Raw genomic sequence first — 14,314 nt, forward strand, 5'->3', positions numbered from 1 at the left:
CGTTAAATGCACCCGTCGCGGGGTGTCTCCACCTGAAAGCTGTTTTCCCACAAGAACATCATGCTTGGCTGAAGCAGTGTGACATCAAGACAGCGTTTCTGAAGCAGAACATCACAACCACACGGAACGAGACACGACTGCTCCATAGGAGCAACTAAGCTACTATTGTTGCACTAGCAATGTACCCCGACTGCGGAGTCACTGGCCCCCCCTGCGCTCGCCCACCTCGAAGAGGCGGAGGCTCTCCACGACGGGGCGGTCCCGGTAGGGGGAGGGCGGCGGGTTGAACCCCTTGAGCTCCTCGGCCGACTGGTGGCACACGTAGGCCAGCCCTTCCTGGATCAGCCGCACCGCCAGCACAAACAGGTCGTCAAAGTAGTCGGACGCATGCGTCACCTTGTACGGCTCGTAGCCTGCAGAAAAGGGGGAAGAAGCCACAGGTGACCCCGCGCCGGTTGCCCAACAAAAGGGCCTCTCAAACAGACTTTGAACCAGTATCGATCCTACGTCATTCAAATCCCCTGTCCACCAATCATCCCTCTACTAAGTCCTGTCTCTCTTTCTCTGCTTCTGCCTCAAGCACTCAATCCCCAACCGAGTCAAGCTGTCAGCCCTGCACATCCTCCCAAACTTTGCATTTTAAACAGAAACGTCGGGCATGCGGGCTCAGAGCGCCCACTCCGCCCTCTCTTTTATAACTGCTCGAAAGAGAGTTTAATCTCAAAGGCTAGGTGGAGCCGCAGAGCCACGCGATGCAGGCGCGGAGAGTGGCCCCTCACCCAGCCACTGGACCATGTCCTGGATGCCGGCGAAGAAGCGCTCCTCCTCCTTCTCCGGGTTGGTGTCGTCGTAGCGCAGGAAGCACACCCCGCCGTGCGCCTTGGCGTAGCCAAAGTTCACGTTGATCGCCTTGGCATGCCCAATGTGCAGGATGCCGTTGGGCTCGGGGGGGAAGCGCGTGCGCACCTGGAAGGAGAGGAACACACGGTGAACAGAGAGAACCTTGGCCCTCCAACAAAATTTACCGTCACTGTAACCATCTGCCCAGCCTCTTTTGAACCACGGGTTGGTTTACTTTCTCTTGGAAGATTTAGGTGGCTGTGGGGCTCAGGGAACAGTCTGGGAAGACTTAGGGAAAACAATGCTGCAATCGTGCAGTTAGGGGTCTCCGGTGGTACTTCCCTGGGGGCATCTCCTGCCACATGCAGTTCAGAAGGCAGGCCACTTTTGCACTGTTTCCCACTGAGCGTGCTACCAAAACCCACTGCAGCGCACATAATCTAAAACGCCCCATACAAATGTTTCTACAGCAGCATGCAGTGCAAACGCAAAGAGGCAGTTGGCATTGTTGTGAATAAATAAATAAAATGAGAGAAAGAGAAGAAACAACCTTTTATGAACGGATGCTAGAGGTTTCTTGTTGGTTCCGGGTAGCAACATGACAGAACAGCAATAATCATAGCCATACCAAGTGGCTAACCTTTTCAATCGGAAACTAGACAGCCCTGCTGCCCACAGGTGGAAAAAAAAAAAAAAAAAAAAAAAAAAAATATATATATATATATATATATATATATATATATATATATATATATATATATATATATATATATATATATATATATATATATATATATATATATATATATATATATATATATTACTGTGTCAAACCGAAACCTAACCGATATTTTTGCCGGAACTAAATCTGAACCCGAACCGTTATTTTTTTAGCACGCTGAACCTGAACCAGAACTGAACCCAAAAAAATGAATAACGTTACTGGTTCACAAAAAAACGGTTCGCCTATCCGTTGCTGATGTAGCATGGTCAATGTCATGTCATTTGGGGATTTTTCTTCTTTATCTACCATCAGCTACGTGATCATCGACGGACTTTTACCCTTTAGATCAATCACAACACTATCAATGCCCTGCCTATTATGGTAGCAACTGGAAGAAACAAATGTGCCCAAATATTGAAATTGTCATGTTGCTGCTGGCTGCCTGCAGAATATCTTACTCCCGGCTGCGTGCAGGCGCTATGAAGCATATGCTTTGCCCTTCCAGCTACAGGTCTGCTGCGACTATGAAAGCAAAATAAACCGCGCCATTGTTTTATTTGAAAGATTTAGCCATTGGTAACTCGCTCTACACTATACCGATTCCCACAAGACGTTGTTTTCACAAAAAAAAAAAGACAAAGTATTGAAAATCCTTCACGTTTGCCTCGATCCAATGTCAGCGCTGACGTCGGGTGGAAAAACTGATTTACCAGTGCGTTAACAGCATCTTAGCAATGAGGAGGTACAGCGAAACAAAACTCAAAGCCCCACCCAATCTCACAGGCCCTACTTTTAGCGGTGGCTTTGGTTGGTGGCTTCCAATCGCATATATGTGCCCCCGTGACGTCCAAAAGGGCTGGGCAAAAAAATATGCGTGGTGAACGCCAACAACTTAATTCATTTACCACGTTATATGGCCTAATTGTCTAAAGCTGCCGTTAAGATTGGACATCACTGCTATTGGGACAAAGCCATCTTTGAATTAGCAAACTTGTAATTTTTGGTTAAAGTGCCTTCAAACTACAAAGCAAAAATTTTTTTCGCAAAACGATAACCTACCCGGTATCTCTTTTATTCAATATATATATACATATATATATATATATATATATATATATATATATAAAATATATATAAAGGCTGGCAGTCTACAATGCCAAAGGAGGCATAGTAAAATTGGTAAGGCATCCGAGATTCAATCGGAAGGCATGGGTACAGCCCCACTCTGGGCGCGTGGTTTTCTTCCTCTTTCTTTCTTACCCAAATTTAAGAGTGTTTACTTCACTAACTGTAGTAAAAAAAAAGCCTAACCATTCCCCTATGCCTACTTTGGCGTTGTAGGCTGCCAGCCTGTCTTTCTGCATATACATATTCTTCGAAAAACAAAAGAGACCACCTTCGCCAATTCCGAACAGAAGTAGTACAGCCACCAAATGAACCTAGAGAGAGAGAAACAACGTTTTTTATTGTCCAGCAAAAAGACGCGGCCTGAACGTCACGCTGGACGGCCACCCGGCGCTCGCTACCTACTCGCACCTAGCCTCCGAGGAGAACGTGCTGTCGGCCGCTGGCGCTCGAGAGCCTCCAGCGCTTGCTGGACGGCCTCGCGCTGGGCGTCGTAGTCCACACTCGCCACCGCACTCGCTAGGCGCGGCGGCAACGCGTCTGTGACACCGTCCTCTACTTTGCATTTCCACAGCATGTGCGCCATGGTGGCTCGGTCCTCGCCACACACCGCACACACGTCACTGGCGTACACCTCTGGGCACACATGTTTCGCCACCACCGGTGTCTGGACACTGGAAACAGCATCAAAGCAAGCAGCCAACAACTAACCCACCAGCCACACGCACAAAGTGAACCGGCTCATTCTCTTCCACCTTGCACCAGCGTCCGTGATGCACAACGCTGCGTGTAAATGCATAGTTCGGGAACCAGAACTCGAGAATGCAGACACGTCGCCAGCGAGTCGGAAAGACAACAGTGGGAGCGCCCCTACCTTTCCCCCGGTGACCTTGAGGTGGTTCTTGAGGTGCGCCATGGTGGTCCTGGTGACGACGTACCCTTCCGTCTTGTGGTTCTCCCCGGGCTTGTGGAAGTGCACCTTGGTCCGGAACAACTCCTCCATCGTGCTGGCCCCCGGCTCCACGGCAAGTCCGTCTGCCAGGTCACCGCCCGTGCAAAAGAGGGGGGCCAAAGAGCATGTCACGCTCCCCTCTGGCACCACCCCGCTCTTTCCATCACACCGTGACCTAGTGTCACTAGATAAGGTTACAGAGTATCGGCACTCTTTTCTCCTATTGTTCCTCGTCGCCGCCGTGATCATTGGTCAGTTCGCATCACGTGACATTTGTTTACACTGTGACGGTTCATGGGCACCGCCGTTTTGTTGCTTATGCTTTTTATGTCGGTCAACTGTGGTATTATCAGCTGGTCCGCCCTGCTCTGAGGCTGCGCACGACTGCCGTCGTTCCGAACGTGATTCAAAGATAACGCGCTTCGCAGCATTTCAGCTGCAGAAGTGTGTCCGAAGATGCGGTGTTGCTGCGTCTTTGGCAGGGTTGTTTACAAATGACCTCGTCAAAGTGAGCGGTGAGGCCGCAGAAGTGGCAGTCTGGCAACACTGATAAGCACCAAAATGGCCGCCGTTGCTCACTTGCGTGCCTCAGTGACGGGACTCTGTAGCTTATGTAGTGACACTACCGTGACCCTCAAAGGCAGCGAGAAACTGACAGCTTAACACGGCAGGGCTCGAGACGTCCCTTTGTACTACAAAGCCTGCAGGAAGTTGTAAGAGTCATGTCAGGCTGGTGCCACGATCGGCCATCTTTCCTTTAAGGGCGGACATGGCTCTTAAAACTATTTCTTTTAATTTCTAAGTAAACTCTGCGAAGCTTATCAGTCTTGCTGCATTTCCCCCAATGATTTCAAATGTAACATTATTTTTTCAGTTGGTCAATTAGTTCTCGAGATAATTAGAGGTAATTAACCATTTCTGGAGGAAGAATAGACAAAACTGTGTTTGTCATAAAGCTGTAATCTTTACATTTTCCAACACTATTAACCCTGGTGAGTGCAATAAGAGAATCGGTTTTTTTGATGCATCGCTTGGAAATGATTTTACAGCTCATTAAACTCCAGTGTTTGAAATGGGCACTCAAAATGGTTCCTTGTCACTGGCGCCACCAAGCTTTAATGAGCTGTAAAATTAGTTCCAAGCGATGCATCAAAAAAGTGACTCTCTTATTGCACTCACCAGGGTTCATAGTGTTGGAAAATGTAAAGATTACAGTTTTATGACCAACACTGTTCTGTCTATTGTTCCTCCAAAAATGGTTAATTACTTCTAATTATCTCGAAAACTAATTGACCAACTGAAAAGATAATGCCACATTTGAAATCAGTGGTGGAAAAGCACCATGATTGACAAGTTTCACAGTTTATTTAAAAATTAAAAAAGTTTTTAAGAGCAGTGTCCCTCCCCCCTTAAAGCACTAAAATGCTTTAGTCACATTTCCTCTTTTTTGTATCCCACGGGCTTATCATACAGTTGAACCTCGCTATAATGAACACTGATATAGTGAATTATCGGCTATAGACAACTAGATACGTTGTCTTTGGTTCGTCACGCTTTCTTTCAGTGACACTTATCCTTTCACAACGAAAGTGAAACTGTGATGGCAGCGTGCACTATCTGATATAACGATGAGATATTTAACAAGTAGGCTAACGAGCTGCTTCAAAAAACTCCCGGCATCCGACACTGCACAAGTAGGAAACGCCCGTGTTCGTTTCCACTGTGAAAGACTTCATTCAAGTTCGCTCTGAATGGCCACCAAACAAAGATCCCATCGTTCCTCGAAAAAAAATAGGAACGCAGGCCTGTTTCGTCAAATGAACTGTGTTGTGTTGTAATTTTCCGTTTCACGTTCTGGATCATTGAGCTTCAAATGCCAAAAAGGGGAAAGATAAAGGTAAATAATGCGTTTTTGTATCAGCGATTTTTGTGGCAGCCAGATAATCGATCGGTTTGAGCCAATTTTCAGCTCTACTGTAACAACGAATATCAGATACTATAACGAACTAAATTCCTGCCCCGATAACGAACTTTGCTATAACGAAGTTCAACTGCAACGGCAACACGCCGCACACTTGGGTATCCTCTGAGAAGCTCAAACTGAACTGGGCGTTTCTGCAGCACAAACCTCCGACCTATTTTAATCTTTGCTCTTAGCCTGCCCCACTTTTTGAGGCACTCGCCGCTTCTTTGGTCGACCACTCACACCAGTCAACCTAAAGCATTAAATTTTCCAATCGATCGAGCACACCCAACAACCCCACCTACTGCTTTACTTTGTTTAACACTCCAGGCAAAAAGTGAAATAGATTTCAACAGCACTGTTCTTCACCCGGTCAGGCCTGACTTTAGAGATGCTTAGGCCCTGCACGTCTCGTCAATCCTCACACAGAAAACTTGCGGGCTCCCCGAACAAGCTTCAACAGCAGAAAGTAGTAGTAGGAGGAGGAGGAAAGGCCAAAAGCAGAGACAGGTACCCAGGGCCCTCTCACCCAGTGCATCAGGTGCTAGGGTCTTTCGGCGGCGACAGTTGGCCGACTTCGCTGCTTGCAGCCAGAGACGCACAGGTTCGCGTGCAGCGAGGTTTTAACGGAAGCAGCAGGAGGAGGGCGGTTTGATAGAGAGAGAGAGCAGAGAGGAAGGCAGCACAGTCAGTGGGAGATGAAAGGTCAGAGGAAGAAATGGCACTGTGAGGTTAGAACACAACAGGTTTCTGCATCGTGCCCTTTCGGGACAGGGAACGTCGACACCTAGCACACACTGTGTTCTTGTACGCCACTTTCGCTTGTAAGGTTGCACTCCTCACATTAATGAAAAGCAGGTTATTTCCGGTCAGAGAGAGAGAGAGAGTACATTTTGAGTACTGAGTACATTTTGAGTTTGGGTACATTTTGAGTTTGAGTTAGAATTAGAGAGAGAGATGGACCACCACAACTCCCTTTCAGCCACGACCTTGAGTGTATATCCAGTACGCCCGAGATATCCTATTCTGTACGCGACAGTACGTAACTACAACTCAATGCCAGGTGGACGTTCGTCTTTTCCTCAAGTTATATTTGCACAAATGCACACCCCCGGAAAGAAAGAAAAAAAAAAAGAGCAGGGTAGTTAAGGTCGCAGGGCTCTCAAATGGGCTGGCTGCCACTACTGCGATGTTACAAAAGAAGTCACGAAGACAAAAACAACAAACATACAAATGCTTGAGCTTGTGGGTTTCGTATAGCAGCAGCTGTGCGGGAAAAAAATACTAAACTTCTGACAATAGGCAACTTGGTGCACATAAGGCATGGCAGGCAAGGTCCTTCGCTCCGATCAGTTGCTAGGGGAGGGAGCTGCTTTCAGCGGTTGACATCAGACAGAAATCTCTATCTGTCGCTGCCACAGAAGCGTTGTGCAATGCTACTCATGCACCAAGCAGAGGGGGGTGAAAGCGAAGGAGGAAATTGAGCCCACGCTCACCCTCGATCGACTGCTGGTTCATTGACGCGGTGTCCCGAGGTGAGTTCTTGACACGATCCTTGCCCCCCTGGAAAGAGGGAGGCGCATGCATGCAATTTGAGCCCCCACTGGCACCACAGAACCGAGGTGTGCTTTTACTGAACATCACTGGAATGGCAAAACAAACAAAATGGAGACTCAAATTCGGATATACTACCAATATGCTGCATGATGTGCGCAGCATGTACCAGCGCCGTAACTGTGACCAGTGGAGCCTAAGAACAAAGGTTCCATTTTTCTGGGGTGGCAGCTGCTTTCTGATGGAGGCAAAAAGCAAAAACTGAACGCGCCGATATTCGGGCACACATTAACCCTTTGAGGGTCGAATTTTTTCACCAAATGCGACACCTGAGGGTTGATTTTTTATTGCTCAGTTAAATTCTTCAGATGGTTCATTTGGAGAAAAAATTGTACTATCTTTTTTTAGGGTGACCATAAAGGGACAAATCGTTTTCTGTTGTTACATACACGCAACTTATTCATGTGTAACACGAAAAAAATTCTAAAAATACCTTATACAAACTCTCAAAACTCATCAGTTTCATGGGTGTAAAAAGGGAGAAGCGCCCGGAAGACGAAACTGAAACTAGCCTCTGCGCGCCCGTGCCTGACCGGATGCGCAAGTGATAGCCCACGCACCGCTGAAGTAAAGCAAAAAAAAAAAAAAAAAAAGTAATGATTGCATAAAAAAAATTTCACGTATTTCAGCAATGTGGCAGTACATGTCACGCGAGAGGAACGATTGAAAAAAGTGTGCTTTTTAAACTTGCCAGCGATGACGTACATGTACGTCATCGACCTTTTCGCACATGCACTTGGGCGCACTAACCCCCACCATCAATCAATCAATCAATCGCTGTGACCAGTGTGCACCCAACAGAGCTTGTAGCACGGTAAAAGTAATGGGCTACTATTCTGGCCTGTGTGCCTCCGTGGCCTGTAGCTTTCAGTTACCGCTCGATCAGCTATACGGCCCTCCTTTATGATTTGGCCGTAGCTCCCACGTGCGCCAATTACTTCTCGTGCCAACCTGTGCAAAAAAGCTTGCAATTTCAAAGCTGCTGACACTGCAGCACCGTCAATCAACTGCCCGGCAGCTATGCTCTCAACTTATGTCCGTACGAGCGTTGCACAGAGGTTCAATTTTAGGGCGCAGCCCCTTTGGCGCACAGTACCTGGCTTTTGCGGCAGCGACGCCGGTTAAACCGAGTGAGCGAATCAGGCAGCGAAGGCAGAAAGAAGACCACAGGGAGTGTGTGGCAAAAGTGTGAGGAGGAGGTCGGCACGCGCTCCTCCTCAAAAAAATAAAAAGAGTATTTTGTGCCTAATAAGCTTTAGTGCCTGCCCTAAGCAGCGCTAGTATTAAAACAAGAGTGTAAAACATGGTTATATTAGTCCTTTTGGTAAGATGACATGTCATTACCCCGCTTCAAAGGGGAAACCCATCAGCGCTGCTATGGCGTCATCTCCACAGTGCGTCGCCATGACTCAGTATGGGCCACTGCCTCCCCCTCACACTTCAACCAGACACTCCTCGCCGTTTGCGGCTCATCCGAACCACGTGACATTTGTGCGGGAGGCTCAAACACTATTTGAAACAAAATTCTCGGTGGCAGAGTACCGGTAACAGTAGTACTAGCACTTTTACTATGGAACACAAGGGCCCACAACCTAAGTGGGTGAGCCCGCAGAAGCCGCGTCAGCACAACTGGTTTTGTGTCCGCGGTTGCGCGGGGGTTTATCAGCGATCGACCAGGACAGACAGGCATGGAGAAAAATGAGAGGGTTTAGGAGCGCCGTCTGGGGAACGCTAGACAAGATGTCAACTATTTCATATAGCATCCACAGAACGGCGCTGGCTGGCGGACAAGAAAGCACACGGGAAGGGTAAGAGAGAGCGAGGGAGAGCGGCTGTTTGGCCATTTTTTGCTCACACAATCGGCAATGTTAATACAGGCAGCATTGGCTAAATTGATGGGCCCATCCTGAACCATGCTTCGCTGAATTTCAAAGCCAACCAAGGGCACTGTCTGCAAATTGTAACGAGTTTCAAAGCACACGAGGGGGGGAAAGTGGTGCTATGTGTTTGGTGTTGCTGTATGGCTACAGGCTTGGCTAAGGCTGTACGGACACTGCCCTGCATGCTGTGCGCAGCAGAGCTCTTCAATATACACCCACCAGTTGCAAAGCTCCGCTTCAGAACCCAGGCGGCGCGAGTCCCCGTGCTTTGTGGTAGCTGAGGGGCACAGGCATGGCACCGAGGGGACGAAAACTGGGCTCTGCTTAATTAATATTTACTCAAAAACAAGACTTACTAAAATGAAGCTTGATTTTTAAATTACGAGACAACAGCTAGGTAATGCATACTCATGTTTTCACGTTTTTTAGGTGCGGATTACCTTAGGACCACACAATGTCCGCCCGCGTCCGTGCACATAGCATTTACAGTCACAAAAAATCACACAGGCACCAGCAGGATTCGAGCCTGTGTCTGGTAGACCAGATAGAGTTAGTGTCAGTCACCCTATCCATTGGGCTACGGCCGTGAGCTAGCACTCAAGCGTCAAACGGCCTGCTCCCTCACCTGAAATGGTGCAGAGTACTTAAGGACCTCCCATTCCAATGTCCGTCCGCGTCCATCCGTGCGCACACCACCATCAAGCGAAATTCGACTTGAGCCGTGAGTTGCAGTTTCATTTAAGAAATAATCGAGGTGCAACTCACAGCTCAAATCGAATCACGGTCGGGGCGCAAATCGGGTGTCACTCGGGGCGCAACTTGGATGTCACTTCGAGTCCCCGTACTCTGCACCCTTGCCATCATCCACGGAGTGGAGATGCTGCCAATTTTTTTTTTCTTTGTGACTTACAGCAGCAGCTGCAAATACTTGAGTACTACTTCAACTTCCTGCTAACAGACGAAAAGCTCATCAACCTGTCCTGTGCTTGCACCCAGCACAGGGGGGCCAACCACAGACCAGCTTTTGACACATGGGGCCTCTGGGGAGTTTTGCAACTGGTATACACCGATTAACTTTGGTGCGCAGAGCATCTGGTGTTTTTTTTTTTTTTCTTCTGTCTTTAGGTCGGACTTCACCTTGGTCTTAGGCCGGGCCGCCTTCTGCAGGTCCGAGTCCGACTTAGGGCCAAGCAGGTGCAGCACTTGTAGGTCCACCTCGTTACAGATGCTCTTGCCATCGGCAAAGGGCAGCTTCGAACGGGCCTCCCCTGCACATACGACACGACACGCAGCTCTTCAGCCCGTAGCCTTCTTCCCAGATGTGTGCCGAAGCAGCGGGAGATTCCGCCACAAAGCTCCAGCGTGAAAGGGAATGTCCGTCGTAATCATCTATCAAAGGATGAAACCCTATTGCAAGGAGGGGGGGTGCAAACGTTCTAGGAACGGGCACACGACTCGGGAATGCTTGCATGCTACAAGACAGCGAGGCAAGATAAAAGGAACATTGCACCGTGCTACAAATGGCTAGCCTTCTGGTTAGCTCAACTGGTAGAGCGACTGCTCCGGTTAAGCGGTGGTCCCGGGTTCGAATCCTGGACCAGGTCGAATTTTTCTTGAACTGCGAAGTTTCTGTGAAAGCTGTGTAGCTTTCCCTTGTAGCCATACGGCTGCATTGAGGTGGATGTCAAGCTTTCCTGTGCAGAAACTTACTCTGCCCTGAATCTGGTCATTCACTTGGCGTGCAAGATCGTCACATGGGTTCATTCTTCGTCCGCGATATGGGTCTTTGAAGGTTTTGACAATCAATTAGACAAACTTTCAGCAAAAGTTTTAACATCAGAAAGCAGTCGTGCTTCCCTCAGCTCTCTTGTGGTAAACTCTTTCTAAACGCGAGCTCCGAACTCACCGAGCAGGATTCCCATGTTGAACTGGTAGCGCTTCTCGGTCAGCTGCTCGCGGTGGTTGGCAATGACCTCCTCGACGGCCTTCTCGATCTGGTCGGGCCGCACCACCACGCCCACGCCGCTCACCGACTCAAAGGCGGGCACGTCCAATGGAGGCTCGGGGTGCATCAGCAGGTAGTCCATGGCGGCTGGGGTGGTCGGGCGAGCCACGTTACCATACACCACAGTTAGGCAAGTTCCCAAAGAAAGAATTCCAAGACCACTTGTGAACCACCGAGTGCCACAGCCGGTCTCTTTTTAGAGCTTGCTATCATGAAGTGTACCTAGTTCCCTGCCTGTGGTCGAAAAAAAAATGTTTTCACGATTGCTTGAAAGGAGCCATGGACACAAAATGCAGGTTTGTTTTTTCATTAAAATTTGCCCTGACAACAATGGCACCCATTTTATCCCGAGCTTCAAACGAATAGTCAAAATATTAGGAAGGATAGAAGAAGCAGTGCCGGCCTACGTCACAAACCGTGAAAGTTATTTCTTGCACCTCTCTGGTTGAAATCAGTTAAAAAAAAAAAAGTCTTTTTGTGGTTGGAATGAAGCTGAGTGAGTTATTAAAGTGAGTTCATTTAAAAAAAAAAGTCTTTTTGTGGTTGGAATGAAGCTGAGTGAGTTATTAAAGTGAGTTCATTCAAATTGATCAAACTTGTATTTTGTTTTCATGGCTTCTTTGAAGGAGTTGTTAGCCGACTTCTGGCTGTCCACCATTTTTAATCCAAGCCAAGCCGTGTGGATTTGGCTCTGGCTTTGGAGTAAGCACAAGTGGGCGAGCCTGCCGGCACGGCGACGCAATTGGTGCGTTCACCTCACAACTTCCGGTTAAATGCACAAAGCAAGCCAAGTTGGGTGCACCGTCACTGGCCTGCTGTTATCGCAAAAGGCTGTGTCAGGATGTCCAGCAAATGACTCCGATTCCCCGCCTTTTCCTGGTTCCCGCAATGGTTAGGCTAAAATCTCCCTTCTTTTCAATGGAGAACAAGTGGAACTTCAGACTGCTTGCAGAATGCTCATTGACCGGTTTCCCATCTTTGCGGAGGCTCTCTTGCACAACTTCAGTGTCACGCAGAGAAGCCAACACAGCATCATCATGTGCGGTGGAGTTATATATTTATATATAAAATGACACGCATGTCTAGTGGCAATGACTTCCTATTTTTATGCAGTATTTGCAATTTTCAGGCATTTCAAAACAACTGTATGCTTAGTGGTAACAGCGTGCACCTAACTGAAGCAAGGAGCAGATACTGTTCACAGAGTACTGCAAGGTTAGAATCATCGCAAACCTCCGGTAATTTTGTGCCCTCGCTTGAGTCATTCATTCAGAAAGCACTGCAGACAGTTTGCGTTGTTCACGTGCCACTGCTTTCACAGACAATTCCTGGTCACTACACTGCCCGTCTGTTGATGCAGCCTGCATCGCTTTATATTCAGGCAGCAAGTTTTGCAGTGCTCTCCAAACACTGATGTTGAGAATCATCTTTAAACTGCAGGTGAAATGAAGGTCAATTTCGTAGGTAAGTGCACTGAATTTAAGGGTTTCGAAGTGGTAAAAGTGTCATTGAATTACTTCAATTACCGAGGCATTTGCAAAGCACTTTTTAGGGCTATGCAGCATTAATACGAAAATGAAACTCACAGGCAATGACTGGACACTATGCCAAAACGTCTTAGAAGTGCGCCACTTCATGTACTGCGCTGCTTGAAACTCTTTTATTCAATGATTTTGCTCGGTCCTTACACAAACCAATGCAGGGTAGCAAAAAAGGACTTAGAATAGCCATGCATATTGCGTAGACGAATATATCCCATGTCTGGCACAACCGTCTCCTCAGCTACGTCACTTCCTAAAAAAAAAAATGTTCCCACGTTTTTGGCATTGTGTTCATCCTTAGTGTTCCCCATGTTGACACTAACAGTCTTCGTGCTCATGTTCACCGGTTTGGCTAAAGTTTGAATGGTACGCATCTGCCTGCACGGTAAGCTGTCTCATCTTAAATTCACCCAAGCAGTAGCCTAAAACAAAACAATGTGCAGGGATTCTTTTTCTTCTTCGTAAAGAACTTTACACACATCATCATGATGGATGAGCGAGCTGTTCCCAACTTTGTTCCGGTGCAGACAGCACTGCCTTGGCCGTCTACAAACTAAAATCAGTACTACTCCACCCCCCCCCCCCCCCCCTTTCCTCTTTTCTTTTATGTGTCGATGTATAGTTATCCCTGAGTGAGCAAACATGTTCAAAGTCGCGCACACGTAGGATATTAGCACCCTAATTGACGGAAAAGCGCAGCCTACATCTGAAAAAAAAAAAAAAAAGACAAAAAAAAGGAGAGCGATATCCGCTTCAGCAGCTGTCAAAGCTAAGGTAAGCTGGCCGATAAACATCTGCAGGCCACGCACACCTACCACCGTCGTAAAAAAAGGAACGAGCACACGATCGACCTGGCTTCGGCGCGTGTTTGCGGCAGCTTGGTCGGTACCTGTGAGCTTGGCCTCCGAGTCGAGCTTGCCCAGGGCGACGTACTCGATGAGCATCGGCTCGAACTGCTTGATTTGGCCCTTCATCTTCGTCTCGACGTGGTAAAGCAGGGTCCCCGTCGCTTTCGAAACTGGACGGTGTGCAAGTTTTTCCGCCTGTCAATCGGAAAGAACGCATCCGGTCATCCCAGACCTGCCAGAAATGTGTCTTAATAAATCGTACAACACAATTGGACGTTTAAAAGTGTCAGATTTCGCGCATGATGCAAGGAAATCGGCACGCGGTTGCTGACCGCCGGATGTACTACTGTACTACCGGCGAGCCGCTGACACGTGAACATCGAGACGTGCAGGCAGACTTGAAGGGTCGGAAACTCACCGCCAGAATAGCGTCGAAAAGGCCTTGAGAGAGCGCTGCATTTTTGGCCGTTTCCTTGGCTTTCTGCGCGCTGAGACCGATCTCGACGAACTTCTGCTCGCGTTCGCTCATTGCCGCGTTCGCTAAGGCTGCCATCATGCCACAGAAATTACCGAATGGCTGCGTCTGCTGCAAGATCTGAGCCGATTCCCTCCGAACTGGCTGCTGAGCCTCACAAGTGACGTATATTAACAAAAAAATTACCCAATTGCATGAAACTGCATTAATTGCAGTAGTATTGAAAATATTTTTGGCTGCGACAAACTAATATTACAAAATTTAATATTTATTTTTGGCAGCGTCTTGTACCACAGTGGGGTACGGCTGGCCCTATCCGCACGCCTCGCGCGGATAATTTTTGAATA

The 14,314-nt window shown here is 47.9% G+C and overlaps 1 protein-coding gene across 2 annotated transcripts in view; it reads right to left on the reverse strand.

Moving 5' to 3' along the window:
- Glnrs (Glutaminyl-tRNA synthetase) overlaps positions 1-14,103 on the reverse strand; it is a 30,498-nt gene extending 16,395 nt beyond the window's left edge. Inside the window, exons 1-9 of one of the 2 annotated variants that reach the window (XM_077690139.1) lie at positions 13,911-14,103; positions 13,534-13,687; positions 11,005-11,190; positions 10,236-10,366; positions 7,101-7,167; positions 6,134-6,184; positions 3,564-3,724; positions 780-966; positions 226-413 (exon numbers count right to left, since the gene is read on the reverse strand). In XM_077690139.1, coding sequence (XP_077546265.1) covers positions 226-413; positions 780-966; positions 3,564-3,724; positions 6,134-6,184; positions 7,101-7,167; positions 10,236-10,366; positions 11,005-11,190; positions 13,534-13,687; positions 13,911-14,048 — 1,263 coding nt within the window. In that variant the 5' untranslated portion in view covers positions 14,049-14,103. The remainder of the gene's footprint in view (positions 1-225; positions 414-779; positions 967-3,563; positions 3,725-6,133; positions 6,185-7,100; positions 7,168-10,235; positions 10,367-11,004; positions 11,191-13,533; positions 13,688-13,910) is intronic. The other variant, XM_077690140.1, reaches the window with a different exon arrangement.
- Between the last annotated feature and the right edge of the window lie 211 nt (positions 14,104-14,314).

This window comes from Haemaphysalis longicornis, unplaced genomic scaffold, assembly GCF_048455015.1.
Source record: "Haemaphysalis longicornis isolate Haplotype H1 unplaced genomic scaffold, Haemaphysalis longicornis Haplotype H1 scaffold_10, whole genome shotgun sequence".
NCBI lineage: Eukaryota > Metazoa > Arthropoda > Arachnida > Ixodida > Ixodidae > Haemaphysalis > Haemaphysalis longicornis.